This window comes from Lissotriton vulgaris, chromosome 6 (genome assembly GCF_964263255.1).
Source record: "Lissotriton vulgaris chromosome 6, aLisVul1.2, whole genome shotgun sequence".
NCBI lineage: Eukaryota > Metazoa > Chordata > Amphibia > Caudata > Salamandridae > Lissotriton > Lissotriton vulgaris.
The window spans coordinates 513292862-513319403 of record NC_141694.1 but is presented as its reverse complement, the minus strand read 5'-3'; the positions used below and the strand labels follow the sequence as shown (position 1 = coordinate 513319403).

Here is a 26542-nt window from a genome sequence, read left to right as displayed (position 1 = left end):
GAACAGGCCAGATCCAAGATACTCCCAGAGACAACATCCAGGGATAGTAACAACATACAGTGTAGGAAAACTATGCCTTGAGTGGCTAAAGACATCCACACTTCCGGAAATCAAACACGTATCTTCACTTAAAGATGGCAATGATTTGCGAGATTTCTTAATGGGGCCTCGCAAATCACTGCAAAAATGTTTCATATGCGCTGGTAAATACGCTGCGTACCAGGAAGCTTGGAAAATAACGCAAATGGAAACTGCAGAAAGAATACAAGAAATTGATCGTATTAATTTAGAGAAAGCTCTCTCTGTAGTGGACAATAGGTTAACGTCTCTGTCCTCCAGGATATATTCGTTGGACAGCCTTGTATCCTCTGCAATTGACATAATGGAACAGGACTTGCTAATGTTACAACATGGCCAGTCTCAATTACGTTCTAGTCTCAATTACGTTCTATAATGCAGTTAGGCAGGACGTTGCAAAATCTTCGTTCAGGCGTCTAATCAACACAACGTCATTGTTTGCTGTATTTAACCTTACAGATAAACAAATCTCTTTGGCACAAAGAGGAGCAGACTGTACGGTGCTGAGCATTGAAAAACTGGAAAGATTACCATTGACAGTTTCTGAGAAGCCTGTCATTGAATGGATAATACATGGCACCATCATCATACCAGTGACGATTTTCCAATTTCACTATTGTCTACAGCATTTACCAGCGGGCTTGTATGAAAGGTTGGGTAAAGAATACATTAAGTCGGCCTGGACGTTACCGTACACACACAAATGTTGGAATAAGGGAAAAGAGGTATTCCTTAGTGGTAAAAATTGTAAGAACTCACTAAGTGGTACACTTTTGTGCAAAGGTATAAATTTACATTTAGTCTGCGACGGTTCTGTAAATAAACTCTCTTGCCACCTGCACGGTATACCCTCCACAGTGATAGAACCCATTTTCAGGCAGCTATCCAATGGAAGCTACGTTATGCTCAATGACCACAGCTGCTGTGGCATGCCGCCAGGAAAACTTTATCTAGTTAGTGTGTCATCCATGGTCACTTGTTGTATGCAAGTATTGTATCCAACGCACAAGACAGACAGTGGGACGGCATTATGGCCTTCACTGAATATCTCTTCTATACGGATTGATACTTTAAGCAGAATAAAAGCCATTCTTTTGCAAAAATCTGTGCCACTGACCTCGTCTAACGCAACGTATGATCTGCAAGTAGTGAGGACATCTGCAGAGATACATGCATTATTATCAACAAACTGCCCAGTACATTTCGCAGAAATGTGAAGTCAAATCTTAAATATGTCTGATACCAGTGGCATCGCACATGTATTTAAGACGATTTTTTCTGGACTGTTAACGCCATTTGAAGCAGTCCTCGGCATTTTTCCAAATTTCGTGCACTCCGTGTTCGGCGGTCTGCCTCTCATCTTGGGACTCGTAGCAGGAATTCTATTTTTTATCCTTCTGCTCCGATATGGAAGTCCGGTAACCAACGATACCCAGACTACCATGGAAGGGATCCTCCTTGCCATGAGGTATCGTGAGAGAATTACAGATTCTTGGCTTGGCTTGTTTAAGAGATCTGAACACAACCTGGTTTCTTTTGTTCAGACCAATCTGGCAAGATTGCATCTTACCTGTTCTTCGATGCCTGCTTTGCGGAGAAGAATGCGTGTTGGACATTTGTCTTACACTTCCATCAGTCCTGCCATCGGATATCGACGCCTTACTAGGTCCGCTAATGACTCATGCATCGTGCTGTCCCCAACGGCTACCAATCCTGATGACGGCATTCATTGAGGTCTCACCAGTAAGTCTAACTGAGGGTGAGATATGAGGATCAACAGGCACACAGGTACCATCTGATATGAACACTGCTAATGCGGCACCTGGCGCTGACTGCAATGCTTCTCATCTGTGCACATTAGATCTGCTTGATCAAGTAGTTCCACTTTCACCTACTGTGGTAGACTATTTCTTTGCCAGCCTAGACGATCTGAGGTTTTCTCCTGACACCGAGAATAATTTTTGATTCATGCACACAGCGTTCCCTGAACTCTGAAATTCGGCCTTCACTTTTTTAAAACAAAGACTTCTAACTTTGTAACTCTATATTTTTTCACAACCAATTGAATTTTTCTCTCCAAAACATTGAACCTTTTGGCACAGACTAATCTGCTTAAGTAGAACTATTCTTAGAGAACAAGAAATTCTTTTTGAACACTTCCTAGAGAAAATATTTGGCTTTGTCCTCAATACTACAACTATTGATAGGCTTGTCATGCTAGGAAATGGTCTCTACCTTTTTTCTGTATTTAGGAGCCATTTTCATAAATGGAATTATATGATTCATTCAGTTTGCATTTTATGTACAATGCTTTATGCTTAGAATGACATCACTTGCTTAAATGCGTAATGAGGAAATGCTCATTTTCTTGTGTACAACCAGTTCAAGTGCATTTGCATGTATTGTGGGGTGGGATTGTAAACACTAGCTTTAGATATGTTCAGTGCTTATAGGTTTAGCTTTATTGAACTTAAGATCGTGGAGTGGGTGTTGTAAATGAACCTAGGACCCTAGTGTAAATTTTCCCGATTCATGCCCTTATATAGGTATACATTATCCAATCCTTATATAGGCATAGAAATCAGAACCATATTTGGCCTGAGCCTTGCAGCCTAAATATGGCATGGCTACTTCCACTAAGTTCCGAGAATCAACAACGATTTCTTGGAAAAACCCGCCTTCAGCAGCTAGGGACTTCCCCCTGCTTGAATACTGATTTATCCAAGAAATCCTGGAGTTTTCAAACAATTGAGTTTTTGAGTGAAGTTATTAAGTCCAATCATACGTCAAACTCGGCACCTTCAAGGTATACATAGGTTTGCCCAGACAAACACACAGTGGTTTGGCGCAGATCGACTAACTACTTGCCCGACGCCCTGCAGCAGCAAGTGCCAAAGGAAGCCGACCCTCCAGCTGACGCACTGAGAGACGCTGTCTTTTCTCTTGCCAAGAAATCCAGCTCCAGTGCTTCCAGGCTACCCTTGCGGGTTGCTGGGAAATCGAGTCCTGAGAGAGAGATAAAAGACCTACTTCATTCTAAAACCAAGGTACGGAGCTGATTAGACCCTTAGAGAATTCTTGATTAGATCCTTGGCAGAGAAATACTAAACTTAAGCTACTCCTCACTTACTTCTACCCTTGTACTAGAATTAAGTTAGGTACACCGGGGTAGCCGTATTTTAGAAGCACCAGTTGAGTACTTTTAGCCATCATTTTAACTCTATGTATTTTATACGTTTTAGGCAATTTATGGCTTAGAAACCATATCATGCTTTTACTGTACTACTTTATAATACTTTTCGTATTATATGACTTGTACTTTATTACAAGTATTACTACTGTAGCAGTACATTTCTTATGCTTGAGAAAGAAGCTTGTTCAATAAATACTTTTATTGAAAACGCCCCGTCTCTCTATTTACTCAGCACCTCTGGTGAAACGAAGCATGCATGATTGACTGAGTAAAATAGCTATCTATTGTTTCCGCGACTCTAGAGATAGATTTCTTATTCTTGGGAAACAAAGTTGTCATGTTCATGTGGTTGTCAGAAACTAATCCCTTCTTGTTTATTCGAGAAAGTTTCTAGTGACCTCTGAGCTAGCTGGCACTCACAATTAAATTTAATATATACGATAGAGATCTAGTCGACCTCAGTCCAACGTTTAATCGATAGTATATGTTATTCCAATGAGCAGAGTCTATTGGGAATATAGGAACTACACTACAACCAGTTGTGGTACCTCAATGTGCTTGCCCACTTTCTACAGACTTATACCAGCCTCAGGGAGGCGCAGGATTTTGGCGCAAATCCATGCCTAACAGTGTGTGCCGATATGGATTTACAACAAAATCCATGAGTAGATGCACAGGAGTGCTTAAGCACAACCAGTGGAATGCTCCCTTAATGAAAAGTAGAAGGCAGCACATTGCATTGCACTACATTATTTTTGGTTATATATTAACAGACACATAACTTCTGCTGGTTTATAAATACAAATCTAGATTTTGGGTTGGGTCTCGTTATTAGTGTTTGGGTTTTATTTACACTTACAAAAATAGACTTACCTTTTAGTATTATGTATAGACTGCTGTAGCATGCTACTATGATACACACATGTAAAATAACTTACATAACAAACAACATAACAATTTTCTATTTTTAAACCAGAAAAGGCATTTCTAAAAATAAGGTCACCAGGATTGACATCTCATTGGTCTAGCGGCACTTCAATGGTCCCTTGGTCGCCGGGTGCAACCGAGGATCTTGAACTTGATGTGGATGCCTCCTGTATATCTCGTTTCATCTCTGCTCTATTAAGGTGGTTGGAGTGTATGGACCACGTGTGCCGCCACATATCAGAGCTACGGTGTAAGCACTTCTTCAATGTTGCTCAATAAAACTGCTTCTTGCAGATATTACAGATGACACATTTCAAGGAGACTTTTTTCTCTCCTGCAGGCAAACTAAAAAATTTCCAAACCAAGGACTCCTTGCTGGCTCTTAATAGCATTGGTTCCTGCTATTACATACCCTTTGCTCTCCTCCCTTCAAGCCACAGTTGATCCACCAAAAACATTTGCAAAAAGCCAGAAAATGGTGTAAGGCAAGCTCTGATTACACCAAAATGATAATCATAAATGAGGTATATGTCAAAGATCTCGTGACAGTCCCGCAATACTCCAGCGGGACTGTGAAATAAAAAAAAAAAGACAAAAAAAAAAGACTCAATGGATCCTCATAAATAGGCCCAATTCGAAAACCTCTGGGCTCAAACTAAATAAAAAGCATACCTTTGTACTAAAAACAACTTTATTTTCTGCAGACTCAGAACAGATAGAGAAACATTTTGAAATCTTCCAGGGGCCTGCCAATGGATGCAGCGGCCCCGCAGAACTGCCACTGGTCCATCAAAAGGGGGAAGAAAAATTCATATATGTGATAACACCTATTAAGTTTCAACATTAAACTATACAATTGAAAATGTACTCCAAAATCTAAAGGCAAAATTTACGTTAAGGTTAACTGTGAAAAAATCACTTCACGTTACATTAAAAAAACTACAAATTCCCTGAAAAAAGAGTTACATTGAGATTATAGTTAAGTACAAAAAAACGACTTATTTTATGTTAAAACACTGAAATTCACTGTTAAAACCAAAGGTTAAGGGAACCTCAAATGTCAGCCATAATGTTATGTTTTAAACAAAAAAAACACTGAAATTCGCCAGTTATAATTCAGCGAGCTAACCCTAACGTGTGCCCCTGCTTTTAGTCTCACCTATTACGTCACTCATGACATGTTCATTTACATCATTGATGATATCACTGATTACATCATCCAACGAGTGTGAGAGTTAGCTATATACTTATGACATTGAAAGGTATTTAGTTAACAACATCTTTAGCAAATTTCCTAAACCTGTACTATGGCTTCGACCCATATAGAATGTCATTGCAAGTCCAACCAATCTCCATCATTGAGGATGGTCCCCTGATGAGTAGCCATTGATCCAGAGTACCTCAAGTTCCAAGGGACAACACTTACTAACCACGTAGACTAATCTTTTCAAGTAGAGTAACACAGTATTGTGTTGTGATACCTTATTGGTCAGTAAAAAAAAACCTAACCTTGAACATTTGCTGTCAGCTTCTTTGCCTAATCCATAATCTTTACAGGGTCCCAATTTACTGCATCTATATCTGTTAGAGGAAAGCCTACAGCTCAACTCATACACCTAGCATAGAGGATTACAAAGAAAATATTAGCTCATATCACAAGTAAACTATGTTTGTAGTGTTGCAATAATCCATTCTTGGTCTTATATTTGACACAATTGTCAGTTTATATCCAGCACACTAATGACTGGTTTAATCAACCAGTGACACAAAACAGTACTCTTTACAGGGTCCCAATTTACTGCATCTCTAGCTGTTAGAGGGGAGCCTACAGCTCAACTCCTACACCTAGCATTGCAGAATACAATGAATATATTAGCCCACCTGCGTCCACCTGGTGGGCTTTGTACTTCTCTAGACTGATTTCGGAAGTATCACAATAAAATACATCTATTCATCTTTTGGACTAGCTGTGTCCAGTGCATGCAATGGCCTGCTCCACTGCTGCTGCGGGTGGGTCTCGGGTTTCTAGAAACCCGCTCAATCAGGACAAGCATTTGCAATGCAATAGGTCTCGCATTTTACAAAGTTTGACCTATTGGTATTTTAAATAATAATGCCTTTTATTAATGCAAGTTTTTAAAAACACAAATAAAAGGCATTGTCATTTACAATGTCAGTAGCTCAAAATCTCGCAAATGCGAGACCTATTGCATTGCAAATGCTTGTTATATAAATTGTGAATAAAATGTACAATTCTGTTAACAATGAAATGGTATGACCAAAAAATGCTATATAAAATGATTGAAAAAATTATATCTATAAAATAAAAATAAAATGTATTTTTGAAGAATTTGTTGTTGTTGAGGTCTGTGCTGGGGATTTGTCATGCGTGTGAGCCCATAGGAAGCCACTTATAAAGAAATATAGGTCTGACAAGAGTTTCTTCTTGATAGTCATCCTGCAGCAATGCCATACTTTAGATGAGCCTCTGCGGAATGAGGAACTTAAGACTTGCCATTGAGCGGGCATCTTGGGGGGAAACATGGCGCCCGCTAGCTGAGCGGTAGCGCACGTCTCAGTCAGCGCTCTCCCTCTCCCAGTCCGGAAAGCGGTTTCGATGCGTGCCGAGTCTCGCACACCCACCTTACTTGTATCCACCTAATGCGGGTCCCTCTTGGAGTCCTTCCACATGTGTCTCGGCATACTTGAGACGCCCTTGGGTTCTCCGCGCCTCCTCCTCCTGCCACGCAGGTCCGGAGCCGCCCTGGAGCTGTGACGCGGTTGCAGAGTTGCGGCCCGCAGTCTCCTCCGGGTGAATAGCGGTAGAGCCAGTACAAGCACCAGTACAAGCACCGGCGGTGATATCAGCACTTTTTTTCCTCGAGTGGCAGGCAGGAAACTTTGCAGCCCCGAAGATAAAGATATTTAGCATTATGAGGACATTGACGGAGGCAATGGCGATGGGGGAGGTGGTAAGAGCGAGACTTCCTCTTTACAAGAGGGGCCTCGAATAGCGGTGCAGGAGCAGGTCTCAGAGGCGGACCCCCCTTTTTTAGATTCCATCTCTACTAAGAAAGGGGTTGGGAGGAAGGGGAAGCGGGGGAAACATACACCTAGACAAGCTGCATAGTTAGGTATCCTTGAGGGGCAGGATAAAGTACAGGGCATCCAGAAAGCTGTGACTGATATATTAGAGGTAAAATCAGGGGGCCAACAACAGGAGGAAACTCACCTTGGTCATAACACCGCCTTTCAGAATTTCCAGGTGAAAGGGAGGAGAATTAAGGGGCTTAGACATACGAATAAAGCACCCTCCAAATCAAGTACTGCTAAAGTCACCCCCTCCTTACGTTCTTTCTTTAGGGTACAGCCTCTCAAATCAGAAATCCTCTTCTAGTATGGACTCAAAAGTGTCCTCCAAAAATGCCAATAGTATGGTCAAGCCCACACTTATGAACGTTGGCACTAGCGCTACCATTGCTGAAATCTCTACGCCCTCCTCAGCGCTACCTCCTGCAACCAGGCCCCCGGATGTTCTTGGGATATCTATGGAACAGCAGATTAGGCAGCAGGGCCTGATTGAGAGACTTCAGAGACTTCAGCTAAGAGCTCGATAGAAGTCCTCTTGCCTCTCTAAAAGAAGACATAAAACAAGGCTTTGCTGTGTCAGAGGATAACCAGACTGAGATTAGAGCGGCATGCGAAATCTTGGAAAAAAAGGTTGACTTGCTAAATTCAAGGACTGAATCCTTGGAAAATTCAGTGGATGAGCTAAAGGCAAATCTGGGGTCCGCAGAGAAAAAGATTCAAACTCTACGCAGAGAGGGAGATGCCCTACGGGATAGAATGGAGATACTTTACAACAACTCTCGTAGAAACAACCTTCGTCCTTTGAAGATTCCAGAGGGGCAAGGAAGGGGCAGACATTAAGACCTATGTTGTTGCACTGCTTAAGGATTCTTTAAATCTTGAGGAGTCGGTGGGTTTTTTGGAGAAGGATATCCAGAGGATCCACAGAGACCCCTTTCGCCTTAATCCTAGTAGATCTAAACCCAGGAAGATTCTTATAATTTTCCTCACCTATGCGGTTAAGGGGAAGATTTTGAACTTAGCCCTGAATGCCAAATCCTTGAGAGGCCCTGACTTCCTCTTTGAGGTGCGATCGGACCTATATAAAGTCACACTGGAGCGCCAGTGGGAAATGGGTCAAAGGATGGACAAATTTAGGAAGGCAGGTGCTACAGTGCAATTGAAATTTCCCGCTCTTCTAAAAACCATGATCAATAATAAGATGTATAACATCAGACCACCATACGAGGCAGACGAGCTACTTGAATCCTAAAGTAATGTATCTCCTGGGAAGGAATGAGCTGGGTTTGGTAGGGTTGATCTGCTATGATTTGAGGCCTGACTTTGTGATGATCGAGGTTTGTTTTTTTTCCTTCCATTTAATCCCTCACTATCCCCTAATCTGTTTGCACCTTTTGATATGTTTGGCGGTCGATACTCTATAGGCGCAGTATTTAGCTAAAAGAAGGTAGAAAGGGGGCTAGGGAAAATGTGAGAAGCGAAAAAGTATTAAAAAAAAGAGTGAGAGGGGAAAGTATGGAAAGAAAAGGCAAAAAGGATAGGAAAGGAGAGGGAAAAAGGAAGAAGGAAGGAGGAGAGGGGAAAAAAAGGGTAAAGAAGGAGTAAGAAGGGAAAGTTTAAAAAAAGCACTAAGATAGATTTGGGGTTGAAGAAGAAAAGAAAGGTGAAGGAAAAACAAAAAAGGGGGGAATATATACACATTAATACACAATGAGGTGGGAGTGCTTTTGTTTTTGTATCTTCTGGCATCTTTTTCAATATAGCGGCACAGACAACACAACACAGAGGGAAGTGGTGGGGAGAGCAGCTGCAGGATGTAAATCTGGTCATTCATCAGGCCAGAGAAACAAGGGATGGGTTTCCCAAAGAGTGGGGGGTGTTAGGAGGGGGGAACACGGGGGGCTAAGGGGAAAAATTCCTCATTTACAGATACCCTACCAGTATGTCTTAGACCAACAGTTTAGCAAGGTGTATAGTGAACAAGTCTATGAGATTGTTCGGTTTCAGAGAGGGCTTGGAATGAGGGGCGTGGGGTGGACGGTCTGTGGTTCAGCTGTTGAAGAGAAGGAAAAATAACCATGACCCAACTCCAGGTTCTGTCCTGGAATGTCAATGGCTTGCGTACGAAGGGTAGAAGAATTTTACAATATCTACGAGACTTTCCGGCGCAGGTCATTGCCATCCAGGAAACCCATCTTCTGAAATCAGAGACAAAAGAAAGCTTAAAAAAAAATCAGAAATGGGTAGATGTTTTTATCTGTACTGATCAGTCGGCATATATTAGAGGGGTGTTGCTTTTATTTAAAAACTCAAGCCAAAGCCCACATTTTGGACTATAGGGAAGACCAACGTGGTAAGTGGCTTATCTTGAGGATCTTTTTAGGAGGTATATGTCTTTCTCTAGTGGGGTACTATGGGCCGAATCAGGAGATCCCTCTTGTCTAAATACCATTCGCCGCCATCTCATTGATTTTCCAGATCCTGTTATTTGGGTGGGAGATTTCAACATAGTGTTGAATCCAAAGCTGGACAAATCGCCAAATTCAAGGGCAGTAGTTCCCTCTAAATCGCGGCAGCAGCTCTTAGCAATAATGGACCAGATCGGTCTCTCTGATATATGAAGGAAACGGGCGGGGCACCAACTGGGGGTCTCTTTCAGAAATCTGCAATATAAACATAAGCCTAGAATTGACTATGTCCTGATCAGTTATAATCTTAAGAATCTAGTGAAAGATATTGAATATTTGCCATCACATCTTTCCATCTTTCGGATCACTCTGCAATCTCTTTAAGCTTAATCTTCACACAGCAACAGCAGACGAGATCTTGGTCTTTCGATCAAACTATTTTATTAGAGGAAGATGAAACTAATTATCTCCTCTCTGAGACTAAACACTTTTTAGAAGTGAATTTAGACACAACCAATATTTCTGTTGTCTGGGACGCCTTGAAAGCTTATTGGAGAGGTTGCATCACCAATAGAGCTACCTTCAGAAAACGGAAATTCAGGGAAGATACTATGGGCCTAGAGGCAGAAATGAAGGAAATAGAGTATAAACTGAACACTCAAATAAGAATCGATTCGAAAGAAGAACTGGAAAAAATATACTCGCTTAAAAAACAGCTGGAGTGCATTCTCCAAGAGAGAATTTCCGGCAGATGGGAAGCAAGCAATATCTCCCATTTTAAATATGGTGAAGGGGCTGGCAAATTGCTTGCCTGGAAAGTAAAATCAGACCAGGTGCGTAACCATATAAAAGAGATCAGGGTAGGAGCCGAACTATCATCTCGCTCCTCCAGTCTAGATATTGGGAGGGCTTTGTGACTTTTTCCAAGACATATATAACAAATTGATAATTGAGGATAGCGATAAAAGGAAAAGGTGGTTGGAGAAGGTCATCCTACCTACCATCATGGATGACCAAAAATTAGATCTTGAACAAGAAATAACAGAAGAGAAAGTGAGAAGGGTAATTGACCAGTCGAAAAGAGAGAAGGCGGCCGGCCCAGATGGGCTTCCGGGGGAGTTATATCGTTCCCTTAAAGACATCATCATTCCAGTACTTGTCAAAGTTAATAACAACATACTTTTGAAGGGAGAAAATCCCCTAGTTCTTGGAGTGAGGCAACGGTTGTACTTATCTTGAAGCCTGGTAAAGACCCGACTAACTGTGGGGTCTTACCACCAAAATTACTCCTCAATAACGATTATAAATTGTTTGGGGCCATCCTGTCATATAGGTTTGGGGGGGAGGTGTGGGGGGGTGGCTGATAGCATCATCCACCCAGAACCAAAGGGCGCCAATTAGCAGATCTTACTTATGACTTAGTAGGCGCAATTGATATTACCTCTACTTTTACACTCCCTCTGGCTGTTTTAACCCTTGATGCAACCAAAGCCTTTGACAGGGTAAACTGGGCATACCTTTCCGAGTTTATGAGGAAATTCAATCTGGGAGATAAATGTTGCCGCTCTATTAAACTGTTATACAAGGCTCCAACAGCTAGACTGCTAGTCAATGGGATTCTGACAGATATATTTAAGATCACCAGTGGTACGAGACAGGGCTGCCCGCCCTCTCCGTTGCTCTTCAACCTGTACATAGAACCATTCGCACAGGTACTTAGAGAAGACCATAACATCACTTCTTTTAAATTTGGAGAGTGGGAGAAGCGGGTGGCCCTGTATGCAGATGACATCCTTATCCTAACAGTCGACCTGGATTCAGCCTTTTCCACGGTTATTAAACGTGCTTAGGAATTCGGACAAGTTTCGGGCTATGAAATCAATGCCAGTAAAACAGAAATCATGGCATGGAATGTAAAAGACACACAACTCCAAATTGGGTCTACCATGCGATACTTGGGTATTAGAATTATACAGGAGGTTGATAAAATTCCAGAATACAATCTTGATCGAGTCTTCAAAGACTGTCAGAAGCAGATGAAAGTGTGGGCCCACCTCCCTTTATCCATCTTCAGGAAAATTAATTTAGTGAAAATGTCAATCTTGCCTAAACTCACATTTCTCTTCAACTCCATCCCGCTGACTTTTGATACGCACCAGATTGAGAAATGCCAACGAGAGATAAATTCCTTCATTTGGAAGTATAGAGCAACTAGGTTGGCACGGAAGAAGCTTAGGCGGAAGAGAGATAAAGGGGGATTGGTGTTGCCCGATTTGCAATATTATTCCTGGGCATTTTAGCTCTGACACTCTAGAATGTTGTTGAAAATGCCCACTAGTACAACAGGAGGTGAGATGTTACGGGCTATGTTAAGGGGGGCAGGGTTACCAGAGGAAGGTTTTATGTTTAAGTTCAGTGATCAAAAATTCTTTAAAAAAGTCAAATTAAAGGTCTTTTACTCGATGGTTAAAAACTGGACCACAATACGAAGAAAAGTGGGGCTCAGCTATTTCTCTTAATTAGCACCATTGTGGGACTCTCCAGGCACACCTGCATGCTTTCAGGATAGGTTGATTAAACCAGTGAGAGACTCTGGGATCACAATGTGGGGAGATATGATAAAGGATGGATCTCTACTCCCCTGGGAAGATCAACAAGAGAGAGTGGGGACTGGCCTTTCCAGATTTAAGTACATCCAGATGAAAAGCTAGGTCCAGGCCCTGGCTAGCCATAATACATCTTTGGGGAAGGTCAGCAAATTGGAAGAACAGTTAGTGGTGAGACCGGCGGGTAAAAAGGAGGTCTCTGTGTGGTATTGGGCAATTGAGGAGGAAATGGATGGCCCCTTCAAAGTACCTGATGAGCTATGGGGAGAGCATAAGGATGCCTAGTTTGATTCGGTTTGGGTGGACTCTTTTAGTATCCTGCATAGAATATTTAAACCCGCCTGGCTGAAGCAAAATCATCTGTTTATGGCTCATAGAGCGTACTTTTCCCTACTCAAGCTATCGAAATTTCAGATAGGGAAAGTCTGTAATAAATGCGGGTTGCCTGAAGCATCCGATGTTCACATGTTTAAGGACTGTTCTGCCTTTCGACCCTTTTGGGAAGATGTGAAGAAGACTCTTGGGTCCATCTTGAAGGATTCATTGGATATCAGTTTGCCTCTAATCACCTTTGGCCTCAATGACCACATCGTGGGCCCTGCCAGATCTCTACTTTTCTATGCCATCCTAATGGCTAGGAGACAAATATGTAAGCATTGGGTGGATCCAGTAGCACCAACCCACTCAGAATGGCTGACCTCGCTATATGAAGCATCCAAGTTGGACATGGCAAGATCTTGTAGGAAGAATAAGATCGCTTTTTGGGACTTACTGATACAGTGGAGATAGGGAGCCCGGGTTTTTCTTTTTTTTTTCCCCGGTCCTATGATTATGCCTCTCTTGGTTACTCCTTGGAACACTGTTTGGGTTTCCCAGGTCACTGAAATGGTCCATCAGGTCTGAAAAGACTGAGGTGGAGTATAAAACCTATCCTCAACCCTTGACAATCCTCCCGCCTATGGAGCGTACCCTGGTCTGACTTATCAAATTATCAAAGACTCCAGAACTTGTTCAGTAGAGCTGAGAAAGGCGGTCGATCTCTTTTCAAGAGGGTTAAATGCAAATGAGGCCAAAAAAATAGGGTACCTGGGCTAGATGGACTCCTAGTGAAGTTCTACTCTGCCAATGGAGCTATACTTATCCCAAAACCTCTGCAACTGTACAATCAGGTGAGGGATCTGGGCACTCTACCAGCAACTAAGCACGAAGCATCGATTGAGGGCCTTCCCAAATCAGGCATAGACCCTTTGAAGGTGCGCTCTCAATCTGTTGTTGCTCCTCAATACAGAATGGAAAATATTGGGAAAGGTTTTAGTCAACAGGATACTACCATTACTTCCCCAATTTGGTACAAGTCAACTAAAACGGCTTTGTGCTAAATAGGAACACTTTCTCTTCCGAATCATGGAAGAAACCAAACGCTCAGACCTGTTCCCTACAACCTTATCCCTTGATATAAAAAGGGCTTTTGACACCTTAGGATGGCTTTATATAACTGCAGTACTGGAGAAAATGGGCTTTGGCCCTGGAATATTACAGTGGATAAGCCTACCATATACTAACCCAGTGGCACCCGTCCATATGGGCAGTAAGCTATCTACCACTTTTCGTATCCATAGGGGCACCAGGCTGAAATAGTCATTGTCACCAATCATATTTGCTATAGTATTCGAACCTCTAGTGAGCCTGGTGTGGTTGAATGGGCCTTCAGTGGGGGATACATAATGGTGGCATCTGGGAGACTAATTTGCTGAACGTAAATGATGCACTGCTGTATTTCTAAGATCCCCACAAAACCCTCCCATGAGTGATGGAAACACTTGAAGATTTCGGAAGTGTTTCTGGCCTAAAATTGAATTGGACTAAGTTTTTCTTGTTCCATTTACGTCATCCTATGCAACTAGAACACAAGTCACGGCCTCTCTTGGCACTGGGATGGCAGTGCAATACATTTAGCTATTAAGGGACCAATATTTACCAGTCTGAGGACGATCCTGTACAAGGGAACTTGGGAAAGGTGCTGAACAGCATGCGCAATCGCTTGACATTCTGGGGGTCATTGACCCTCTCCCAAGGACAGAATAGCGATTGTCATAATGCTACTGTTGCCCAGGCTATTGTACCATTTTTCTGAACTGCCTGTCCAATTGACTAAATGCTTCTTTTGAGACCTGATTTCTACCCTCACCAGCTTGTTTTGGGGACCAGGTAGGGAGAGAGTAACACTGCACAAATGATACACTCTACTCGAACGAAGGGGACTGGGTTCCCCCAACTTACAACTCTATTACGCTGCTGCCCAATTGCACTGGCCGACACAGTGACTTGGCGAGCCCCTCCCCCCCAACCCTGAGCGGTCCATTATTCGCCTCAACTTAGGAGGCGGCCAAATGGTGGATTGGCTCTTTGACCCTCGTCAAGATCCACCCTGCATCCAACCTAAACACAGTCAGACTCCATACTTGCCGGTTCTCCCCATGTGGGCATTCTCTGGTCTTCACACCCTGACATGACACCATAACGTGGGCCTGTGGAATGAAGTGGGTCTGGCCACACTGGGAGATCTGTAATACTCACAAGACTCTACTAAAATTTCAGAAGCTTACAGAACAATATGAAATAAATGGGGAACAATTCCTGACCTACAAATCACAGGTTCATGCAATAGGTATGGTATGGTGACCAGATCGAAAGGAACCAAGAGGTTCACCCTCCAAAGACATAGGAATGACAGACAAGCGATCACAAAACTCTACACCACCCACTTAGACTGCAGTACTGCGAACCTTCCCGCCCCAAAAGAGAAATGGGATGGCATCTTAAATCAAAACATCACAGGCACACAATGTTTATGTTTTTGAGATTTTTTATTGCGTGCAAATACCCGAGGGTGTCTCGGCGCATATCGGACTTCCTGAGACGGAAAGCTACCATATGAATCATTGATTGAATAACCAAGTTTTCAAGAGTTTGCGGAAGATGGTAAGGGTGGAACTGGTTTTAATGGGCAGAGGAAGAGAGTTTCACAGCCTGGGGGTGGCTACTAAGAAGCGTCTGTCTCCCCAGCTGGTGGTTCTGGTGCATGGGACAGAAAGAAGGTAGGTGCCGGCAGAACGAAGAGATCTTTGCAGAGCATAGATCCGAAAAGCATCTTTGAGGAACCTTGGTCCAGAGTCATGGATGGCTTTGTAGGCGATGCAAAGTGCCTTGAACTTTATGCGACTCTTAACTCTTAACCAATGCAAATGGCGTATGGCCATGGAGGTGGAGCGGCGGCTGGGGATGTCAAGCAGAATTCCGGCCGCTGCATTTTGCACCGATTGCAATTTAGATAAGATCTGTTCTTGTGTGCCAATGGTCCGTAGTACTGGGCTATTTCTTTGGGGTCTGCAGGAAACCTTGCCTAAAACACACTCAGGTCAACTATCTACACCAGTCGTACCTCACACCAGCAGTTACCCAGAATTATTTTCAAATGTCCATGCTGCCAGGGCCCTAAAATCATGATTTTAGGCAACAGCACTATCACTGCTGGCTGAGATCACGGGGGAGATACTATTCCCTGACCACCTACAATGCATTTAGGAGTTCTTGTGTGCACACACAAAAACAAACATGCAGTGAAATTTATTGATTTAGTATTTTTGCTTGTCAAAAGGTGCACAGCAATGGCATGGAAGTCGGTGGATGCCCCAACATAATGTTGTGGTTGAGGGACTTACTTAACTGGGCGACTGCAGAGGTCGCAGTCAGGAGCTCCTTACCCAATAACAATGGAGAAACCCCAATCAGTAATGCCTGGAATACACACTTGGAAAAGCTGGTGCAAAAAACAGATCACAGGCCACAGTGAACATCCACATTATACTCATTTGTGCCACAGCAGCATGACAACACTCAGACTCACACTACACTCCCCTCCCTCACCTCTGGACACACACTACAGATATTAATCGTGCTATCCTACCTCATGTAATGCTGGTACACACTGAGCTACGGTTTAACTTACACATGGTAAGAGAGTGATTGACACGCCTGCTCAATGAGGGCCTAGAGTGATTCGACAAACATTGGTTTCTGCCCCCGTTGGGCAGTTCTTTAGACTACTAGTGCCAAACTCCTTGTACCAGGTACTCACATATTCTTTATTATGTTATAGAGACCAACACAGCTCACTTACTTGCGATCCAGAACACAGGAGCTCATTGATCTCCACTAAATGCTAAACATTTATATTGTTCAGACTTGCTGACTTGACCGAAGTACTGTGATTTTGTGCATAGCAGCCATGAGTGTAGTACCGTGAGTGTTCTCAGGACCAGCTTTAGCGGGTGTGGCACCATATGCGGCAATGTTTGTTGGCACCCCCCAAGACCACCTCCGCCACGGATTCTCTCACTAGCACCCTAACGGTGACCAAATCTCAATAACCACACTCTCAGATGCATTGAATTAGTTATATAGCACCACTCATAGCAGTGTAGGGTGTCCGAGCACTTTGCATCAAACACACATTACACAGAGACAATCAATAATACGTGTGTAAATCAGTGTATAGGAAATGTTACATAAGCCAAAGGACTAAAAGTGTAGGAATCACATGTCATCCATACTGGTAGGCAGTATGGTTTAAGAGTGATTAGTGTGGAGTAGCACAAACTCAGAGTAGAAAAATAAACAGCATAGTTGGGAGTTTTCTTTAATAATAAGAACCGATTTCTCGCCAAATGAACCCTTAATGCAACATTAATCAATGTTCTAATGTATACTTTGCAGTGTGTATGCAGGTCTATGATGAAAGTTAATAGCTCACTGTTGAATATTAGGACTGTAAGTTCTAAATTGCAAGTAACAAAAGGATGTCGCTTTTAAAAGCAGTAACCTGCTGATCTGTGTACATTATATGCACTCTGTAATCTACTTGGTACACGTTCTTTACAGCAGGCATATTAACCCTCTGCACTAACTTCACATAAGTCAAAACCTCAACTATACAAAACTGATCTCTCTCCAGGAAGATAATTAATCACACGAGTTATCTTGACATTTTTGTGAGGCGTGGTAATTGTCGGGAAAAGAAACCCTGCAGTAGGTGCTTCAAAAACATAATGAACTTGCAAACACGACGCCCCCAGGAAGCCAGCACCCAGTGTGTTGGCACTGGTCGCACCGCCCTAGAGCCGACCCTCCGTGTTCTATACCCCAATAAAGAAATATTAGAAAAGAAAACTATATATACAATTTGATGGAATTCCATGGTCTCTTTTTCAACATTACTAACTTTTAGGGACTCAATGCCCCACATTGATAATCACTGTTCAAGTATTCATTCAAGTTGAGGAAATTCAATAGCATTTTGAATATTTAGGTCGAGCTGGACTAGCATCCGTAGGATGCTGTCCAAGTTCGACAACTATAGTCATCGACTTCGGGGGGGATTAGGACAAGAGGGTGCCACGCGCTTTTCCGCTGGATTTGACCTCATGCACGCGCACGTCAGCTCCGTCCACATTCCCAGCAACAGCAAGTCAGCCTAACGCACGTGCATGCACACAGAGACACACACCCACGCGCGCGCACACGCACTTACACGTACACACACACTTACACTTACAACACACACACACACACACACATAGAGACCCGACCCCCCCGCCCCCGCCCCCGCCTCCGCCTCATTCTTACTTTCCCTTCAGTCTTCCGGTAGTTGTTTAAATAACGTACGCCGTTCTCTGCTCAGGTCGCACACGAACAACCTCCCCCACCCGCGAGCTCGTCCTTTCAATCACAACTGGACGTCCAGCCTGTAAACCCGATCACGCTCCCAGGATCTGGAGATTGCAGGCGAGCCGCGGCCTGATTGCCTGGGAGGAGCGCGAGCTGCGCTCTGATTGGCCGCCTGCGGGTGTGCACGTGAAGGGGGCAGTGCAGCAGCCGATAAGCAGCCAAGGCAGACTTCGCGTCTTGCCAGTCTGCAAGAGGCTGCAGCACGGAGAGGAGTCTGGGTCTAGCTTGAGTCAGAGCTTCCACATCCACAGTAAAGTTCATCAAAAACTAGGTATCGCCGAATAAATGGTGACATTTTTCAGTTTACTGGACATGTGCAGCACAGAGTTACCCATCTTTGTATTGCCGTGAATTGCACTGCGAGAGAGGATTAAGAAACAGCTTTGAGAGAGTGAATTTTGGAAAAGGCACGGTGGCGGTGTGATATGATAAAGCTCCGAATTTCTAAAGTGCGAAAAGAAACCACAAGGCTTTTAGCTCTAGTTTCATAAAATCATTGTTTTTTAAAGACAGGGTGCTGCTTCTCAGTCACTTGAACCCTTTTCATTTTCATGCTTGAAAAGTGTGCCTAAATTTCATTAAACACCTCTGTTCCATTCAAAACGTACTTTTACGTACCCCCCCCAACTCTTACTGTTAAATCTTTACCGTTTCTGTTTGATTCACATCCTATGCCAATCGTCTCATCAGTGCTTGTTAGTGTTAGAAAAGATGCGGGGCTAGCGTGTTGTTGCGAGTAAATGTTTAAAACACAGTAGTTTACAGTTCGTCATTAGTTTGTACAGCTGCCAGGCTGGACGGGTGACATTGTTCCGAGTGAGTGGCAGGCCAACTGTCCGGTGGAATCGTCGTGCACGGCTCAAGTTTGAGGGTGCCCGGAGACATGACGCAACAAAATGCATGGATTGTGCCTCGCAAATGTGTGTCTTGGCTGCACCCCCACAATTGTGCACAAATCACGAAACCGCGCCTTTACAGGGTGTCAGTCTAATTTCAGTGACTGGCAAACATTCACACACCTCAGCAGGAGAGGATTATAGTAGTTTAGTTGGAAAAGTAGCTCAGTGGGTTAATGCGCTCATTGAAGAGATTTACGTTTAACCCGTTAGTGACCTCGGAATGGCAGACTAAGTCCGCCGTACTCCCATGTTGGATAACATGCACATCACTCACAATCACATTGCTCATAGTAGCGTCTGCTATAAATCGACTGCATACTCTTGTGGTGGAGTGCGATGTAAAAATTAAGATAGTGCTAATAACGTCACGTTCTGACGTCACATAGTCCTAGATTTGCAGTTCATTTACATGGTGGGAGTGCCCACCGTGCTCCGCTCTGTGAAGGAATTAATATCACAGGCAGATTGTTTGCAAATCTGCTTCTGTTTGTTATGGTTGAGCAGCTCCATAAGTGAGGAATATAATGGCTCTTTGGCTGACTTTTTCACTTCTGATTGGCCCGATTGGTGCAGGTAAGGACCGACCCAATCCTTTTAAACATGTTACTCCCCGTTTTAGTCCTTATTTGTGAACTTGATAAGTCGCATTTCAGGCAGATCTGTTCTTGGATTTTCGTTACAAGAAAATACAATTTACATAATCTTCACACATTTTTTTAACAAAAGTTTAAGCTATTGCTATTATAAATTACAATAACTTTTATTTAAGTATTAATTATTAAAAAATGTAAAAGCCATTGTTATTTGAAATATCAATACATCTAAGTCACGTAAATACAACACATATTGCATTACAAATGCTATAAGTGTCACATTTGCGAAAGTTAAAACTATTGGCATTGTAAACGACAAAGCTATTAAGTTTGCTATTTTAAAAACCAACACATAAATAAAAAATGTGTCATTTACAATACTAATAGCTCAAACTTTCCTAATGCGAGACCTATTGCATTGCAAATGCTTGTTTGTAATGGCACTCAAACAAACATGGCAGCTTAATTTTCTTTCGCTGAGTGGTTTTAACATGCCTTTTATATTTGCTTCATCCAAAGAATAGAACATTTTTAAAATCTCACATTAGTAAACTTTGACAGCCCAAAGTGTTTATTCGCCTCAAATGAACTATTAACTTTTGTTCTGTATTACAATATATCCCAACTCACCTATTCATTGATGAGGACAGCCTAAACGGGTCCATTCTAATGTTAAATAGTTAAGTAGATGCATTGAATGGTACAACAATATATATCTTTTAAGCTGAATTTTTTAAGAAACTAAAGATGTGAACGTACCTTGCCCTTTTGATTCAGAGGTTCGATAGTCAATGTATCAGGTCCAATGTCCACAATATTACCCAACTGGAACCCATCTACGGGATGTGGCGCCCACACTGGCTTCCCGTCCTCCATCTTCTCTCAGGGTCCAGCCACACTTTACCTGTAAGTAATGAAACGTAGTTATTTACTCTGCAAGCAAACTAGAACGTTCCTTCAATGTGAAATGAACCAATGAGATCAATTATAACTGATTGTTAATTATACAGGTTAATTCAATGCATCAGCTGTACAGGCTTCCATGCAACTGCGTTTTTATCAATAATCAGTAATCAATTAAAAGGAATTAGTTCTTTGTTTTTATACATTTGCAGCTCACAGCACGCATTGTACTGAATTTACAGTGCATTGCAATCTCATTTAAAACTGTTTTTCACCTGCGCATAGAACAATTAGTTTTAACTGAGTGGCATCTTAAGGCCCTTTTTGAGTTCAGGAGTTACAATTTTTGTAAGCCTGTAGAGTAAAATAATGAAATCTCCCTTGATTTTAGCAGCCCCCCTACGTTGCATAGCTTTCTTTTGAAAATGTTGAAGAACTCTCATATTTTCGTGCGCAAATGATGGTTTATGCTAATGCAAAACCAATTTTGGATTCTACAGAAATTGCTTCTCCATTTAAATGTAACTGTTTTGTGACTGAAAACGTTAAATAGTTGTGTGATTCTAAAAGCTTAAATTCTGCTGCAAAGTGGCTTCAGATATCTCTAACAGAAGCAGTTTAAACCATGAAATAAATATATGTCTTCAGGCTGCACATACTAAGTGCTTTAAATAGGAAGGTTCAGTGAGATTTACTTGCAACCATTTTACTTACTTTCACAAAATTACTGAAATAGGAATGAAACAAGATAGGAGCAGCCGAGTGACCCGGTGTATGTGAAATTCAAGGACAGGTTAAAATCTTATGCTTTACAGTTTATTCATCCATGACACCTACATATATTATGTTTTCAGTAATACAATGCTTTGATTGATGCAAGTAACATTACAGACACGCCTGGCTGGCTGATTCGTTCAGTGAAGGTGATAATAGCTTTTACCTATCCAATTCATTAATAAGTGGCATTTCTATATTTAAACTTTGTGAAGCTCAGATAAAATGTGCTTCGGGGAAGAACGATGATTCTGAAAGCATACTGGCCCACTTCCACAGAGTCCATATTTTTTAGGAGCAACTGTTGGCTATGCCAATGCTGGCTGCCAACACTGCATCGGTAAAATATGAAATAAAATATTGAAAATTGTCATCCCCTACATAAGTTAAGAAATACCTGGGTTTTGTAGTTCTGTAAAAATAAAAAATAAAAAGTGAGAGGGACATTGAAGGGTCAGACAAGCAATGACGAAACACTCCTGGATACACTGAGAAAATAAATTGGTAAGATAATTTGCAACTGATTCATTATTTAGCGGTGAATATTATAACAGCTGAGCATTAGGCCGTCTTTCATCCCAGTATAGGGTCAGTGGAGCAAGACCTGAATTCAATATTAGTAATACAGAAATATGTACATCAGAAGAAAGGAATGTTGTTTAGAGCTTTAAACTGCAAGCAAACTTGCATTCTATAGATAACACAATCTTGAAAAGCTGCCCTCGTATAACTTAACAGCCAACATGTTTGCTCAACTTTATTTTCCTTGTATTCTGGGGATACTGCTAGAGTCTCTCAATAAATAAGGAGTAGTTTCTGTCCTGTAACTCCAGTTCTGTAGTAGGGGTATCTCTGTTATAGTCATAATCTAGTGAATAGTCCCGCCCATGTGCGTGGACCCCGGCAATCAAAAATAATCTCTTAAGTTGTCAAAAACCATGCAGAAACTGCAAAGACACTCAAGAGAGAATTTAAAGACAAATAATGCAGCCTATATCCACAGGCTACACTGCCCAGTACTTCAACTAGAAATTCCACCAATTAACACCACACATAAAAAGCCTGCCCAGTTTCTACCATAGAGAAACTTGCCTTCCCCAGTAAAAGACACTGGAATGATAGAGAGAAAGGCATGGACAGACAAGCCCCATAGGCTGCCATTATGTGGCTTAAATAGGATACTGTGCCTTTAAGAGAACTTTCCAGAACTTCTCCCAGTATCCCAGAATGCATAGCAGGTCCTTCTACTTTCAGTTCTTTTTGAAGGCGAAGCACGCCAGACCTGTCGTATTCCGTACAAGACGAAATATCTCCACCGGGGAGGAGGGCGGGCGTTTATGACTATAACAGAGATACCCCTACTACAGAACTGGAGTTACAGGACAGAAACTACTCCTTCTGTAGTAGGGGATCTCTGTATATAGTCATAATCTAGTGAATAGAATGGCAAGCCCATCCCCACACCAAAGCGGCGGTGGAGAATAAACACATAACGCCACTACTGTGCGAACAAATTCCGCAGCGAAGCCTGCCCAACCTGAGCGTCTGCCCTGGCGTCAGTGTCCAGGCAGTAATGCTTAGCAAAGGTATGAACTGACTTCCAAGTGGCTGCCTTGCAGATTTCAGCAATCGGCACGTTACGGAGCAGAGTCGTCGAGGCAGCTTTGCCCCTGGTGGAATGAGCCTTAGGCTTACCTCCTAAGGTCTTATTAGCCTTTTGGTAACATAACTGTATGCAGGACACAATCCACCTAGAGATGGACTGCTTAGAGGTCGCAAGACTCGTCCTGACCGATCCGTAATTGATGAACAACTGGTCAGACCTACGAATATCTTTGGTTTTATCCAGATAACATTTCAACACCCTCCTAACATCCAGGGAATGGAGAGACCTCTCCGTTGGGGATAAAGGGTTCTGAAAAAACGTAGGCAAAGTTATGGTCTGGTTGACATGAAAATCAGAAATAACCTTGGGAAGAAATTTAGGGTGAGTGCGAATAACAACCTTGGCAGCATGAAACACAGTATAAGGTTCAGTACAACACAACGCCTGAATTTCACTCACCCTGCAGGCCGATGTAATGGCCACGAGGAACGCCGCCTTCCAGGACAGGTGCTGCAACGAAGCCTTATGAATAGGTTCAAAAGGCTCCTTCATCAATCTGGACAGCACCACATTCAATTCCCATGAAGGCGAAGGAAGCCTGACAGGAGGGAATACTTTCTTCAATCCTTCCAGAAAATCTTTGATCACAGGGATCTGGCAAAAGGAAGTCTGTGAAGGGCATTTCCTGTAGGCAGTCAATGCAGCAAGATGAACCTTAATGGAATGAACATTAAGGCCAGACTGCGCCAAATGTAAAAGGTAAGGGAGGATGACATCTTCCTTACAGGTCGTAGGATCATGGTTCTTAGCTGGCATCAGATACAAAACCTCTTCCTCTTGTAAGCATAGGAAGTCCGAGTGGAAGGTCTCTTAGACTCCTTCAGTATGTTCATGCAATCTTCGGGCAGATTCAGATGGCCATATTGCACTATCTCAGAAGCCATGCCGCCAAACTCAAAGACGAGAGGTTGGGGTGTAATATCCGTCCCCCGAACTTCGTGAGAAGGTCCGGCCTGCACGGCAACCGAATGTGAGGAAGGAGAGACCGGTGAAGTAGGTCCGTGAACCACCACTGCCTGGGCCACTCCGGGGCAATGAGTATCATCCGAGCCCTGGACCCGGCCAGCTTGATGAGCACCGCCGGAATCAGGGGAATGGGAGGAAAGGCGTACAGAAAGCTGTTCGTCCAGTCTATCCATAACGCATTCCCCAGCGTCCCTTGCTGGAAGTACCTGGAGGCGAAGTCTCTGCACTTGCTGTTTTCGGCGGTGGCGAACAAATTTACGTCTGGAGTTCCCCACCGTGCAAAGACTTCTCCTAGTACTTCGTCGTTTATGACCCATTTGTGGTTTTCCTGAACCAGCCTGCTCAGTGCGTCTGCCTGAACATTCTGCACACCTGGCAGATGGGTAGCCGTTATCGTCAATCCTCTGGCTAGGAGCCAGTGCCAGATCGCCTGCACCTCCTGTGACAGAGTGCGTGATCTCGAGCCCCCCTGCTTGTTGAGGTAGTACATCGTGGTAGTATTGTCAGTCTGTACAAGCCGAGAGTTGGTCTGGAATGACGGAAGAAAGGCCTTCAGTGCCAAGTGAACAGCTCTGAGTTCCAGGAAATTGATGTGATACGTGGCCTCCATCGGTGACCACGTTCCTTGAATCTGTAGAGTCCCGGAGTGCGCTCCCCATCTCAGGAGAGAAGCATCCGTCACGAGTCTGCGTGGGAATGTCCTTGTGAAAGGGAACCCCTCTGAGGAGATTCTCCGCCGAACACCACCACTTCAGAGACTGAAGCGCATGCAGCGGCAGTCGAATCTTGTCGTCCCAAGATCCTTTCCTCTGATCCCACTGGTCCTCCAAGCACTCCTGCAGCGGTCTCATGTGCAGCCGTGCGTGTGGCGTCAGGAAGATACAAGAGGCCATCGATCCCAGTAGAGAAGACACCGTCCTCACTGTTGTAGATGGAGATGTCATAAGAGCCTGAGCCTTCCGAAGGAGAGATAATCATCGCTCTTCCGAAGGAGACACGCTTGCTGACAGCGTATTGATGGAGGCTCCCAAGTACTGTATGCATTGGACCGGAGTCGGGACAGACTTGGCCATGTTGATGTGCAGCCCCAGCTTGTTCAAGAGAACGCACGTCTTCTGGAAGTGTGCTCGTGCTTCCGAGAAGGAGGATGCCTTGATCAACCAATCGTCCAGGTACGGGTAGACGAACACCTTGTTCTTCCTCAGGTGTGCTGCTACCACCGCCATGCACTTCGAGAATGTTCTTGGCGCAGACTTCAGTCCGAATGGGAGTACTGTGTATTGATAATGATTGGTGCCGACTTGGAACCGCAGGAACTTCCTGTGTTTGTGTGCAATGGGCACATGGAAGTAAGCATCCTGTAGGTCTATAGCACATAGCCAGTCTCCCTGTTGCAACTGAGGATAAATCTGATGCAACGACAGCATGCAAAACTTTTCCCTGCGAATCCATTTGTTTGCCTGTCGCAAGTCCAGAATGGGCCTGAACTCATTCTTGTCCTTCTTGCGAACCAGGAAGAACCGGGAGTACAGACCTCTTCCTCTCTGAGACAGAGGTACGTCTTCTATCGCCCTTTTCCTCAACAGGATATCCGCTTCCGCCTGAAGCTCGCGCAGCTGAAACTGCGAGCTGACCGGTGGAATTGCTGGAGGAGGGCTGGTGAACCGAAGACTGTATCCATTGCAAACAATATTCAGCACCCACTTGTCCTGAGTAATTTTTCTCCACTCTGCCAGAAAAAATTGAATGCTTCCCTCTACCGGAGTGGGTAACAGATCCGGGGGAAGTAGGTTCCTAGGGCCTAGATCCAGCCTGGCCCTTGGGCGCCGGAGCCGACTGCTGGCCTCCTCTGCCCTTCTGGCGCTTCTGGAACGGCTTACGGAACTGTTGTTGATGTTGCGACTGTCCCGAAGCCTGGCCACGTCCTCGGCCTTGCCCACCGAACCGCCGTTGGCAAGGGCGGTACGTCTTCTTCGTCTCTTTAGGCTTCTCCAGGCCCACCGCCGTGAGCGTCTCGGCCTCCGCCTTCATGCGGGCCATTTCATCGTCCGCATGCTTCCCGAAGAGGGTCTCGCCGGAGAATGGTAGGTTGGCCACCCTCTGCTGTGCGTCTGGTTTCAGGGACGTAAGCCGGAGCCATGCTTGGCATCGTTGGTTGACTCCATGGCAAAACCCATGAGCAGCCAACAGGGAAGAGTCCGCTGCAGCGCTGATAATCTGGTTCGCCACCAGCATCCCTTCATTCAGCACTTCCTGGAAGTCCTCACGCTTCTCGCGAGGCAAGTGCTCTGCAAATCGCTCGAGGGAATCCCAGAGGGCGCGGTCGTATCGGCCCAACAGCGCCGTGGCACTCGCAGCTTTCATGGAGGTAGCGGAAGTTCCACAGACCTTCCTCCCCGCCGAATCCATCCATCTGGACTCCTTGTCCGGGGGAACCGTGGATGACAGGGTGGTGGCATGTTGTTTGCGGGCCGCCGTCACAATTACAGAGTCCGGAGGGGGTTCTGTTCTCAGAAAGGCCGGATCCGAATCGGGAGCCCGGTACTTCTTCAGCAACCTCGATGGCGCCGCCTTCGTCACCGCAGGGGTGAGAAAAAGGGCCATAGCCGGTTCCTCCAGGCCCGGCACCAGAGGCAGGAGAGGACGAGACAG

General features: G+C 43.9%; 1 protein-coding gene across 7 annotated transcripts in view; it reads right to left on the bottom strand.

Moving 5' to 3' along the window:
• The window catches only part of MYO6 (myosin VI), a 924144-nt gene that overhangs the window by 735500 nt on the left and 162102 nt on the right, over window positions 1-26542 (bottom strand). For all 7 annotated transcript variants that reach the window (XM_086926522.1, XM_086926523.1, XM_086926525.1 and 4 more), the window contains exon 2: window positions 20341-20485. In XM_086926522.1, coding sequence (XP_086782648.1) covers window positions 20341-20457 — 117 coding nt within the window. In that variant the 5' untranslated portion in view covers window positions 20458-20485. The remainder of the gene's footprint in view (window positions 1-20340; window positions 20486-26542) is intronic.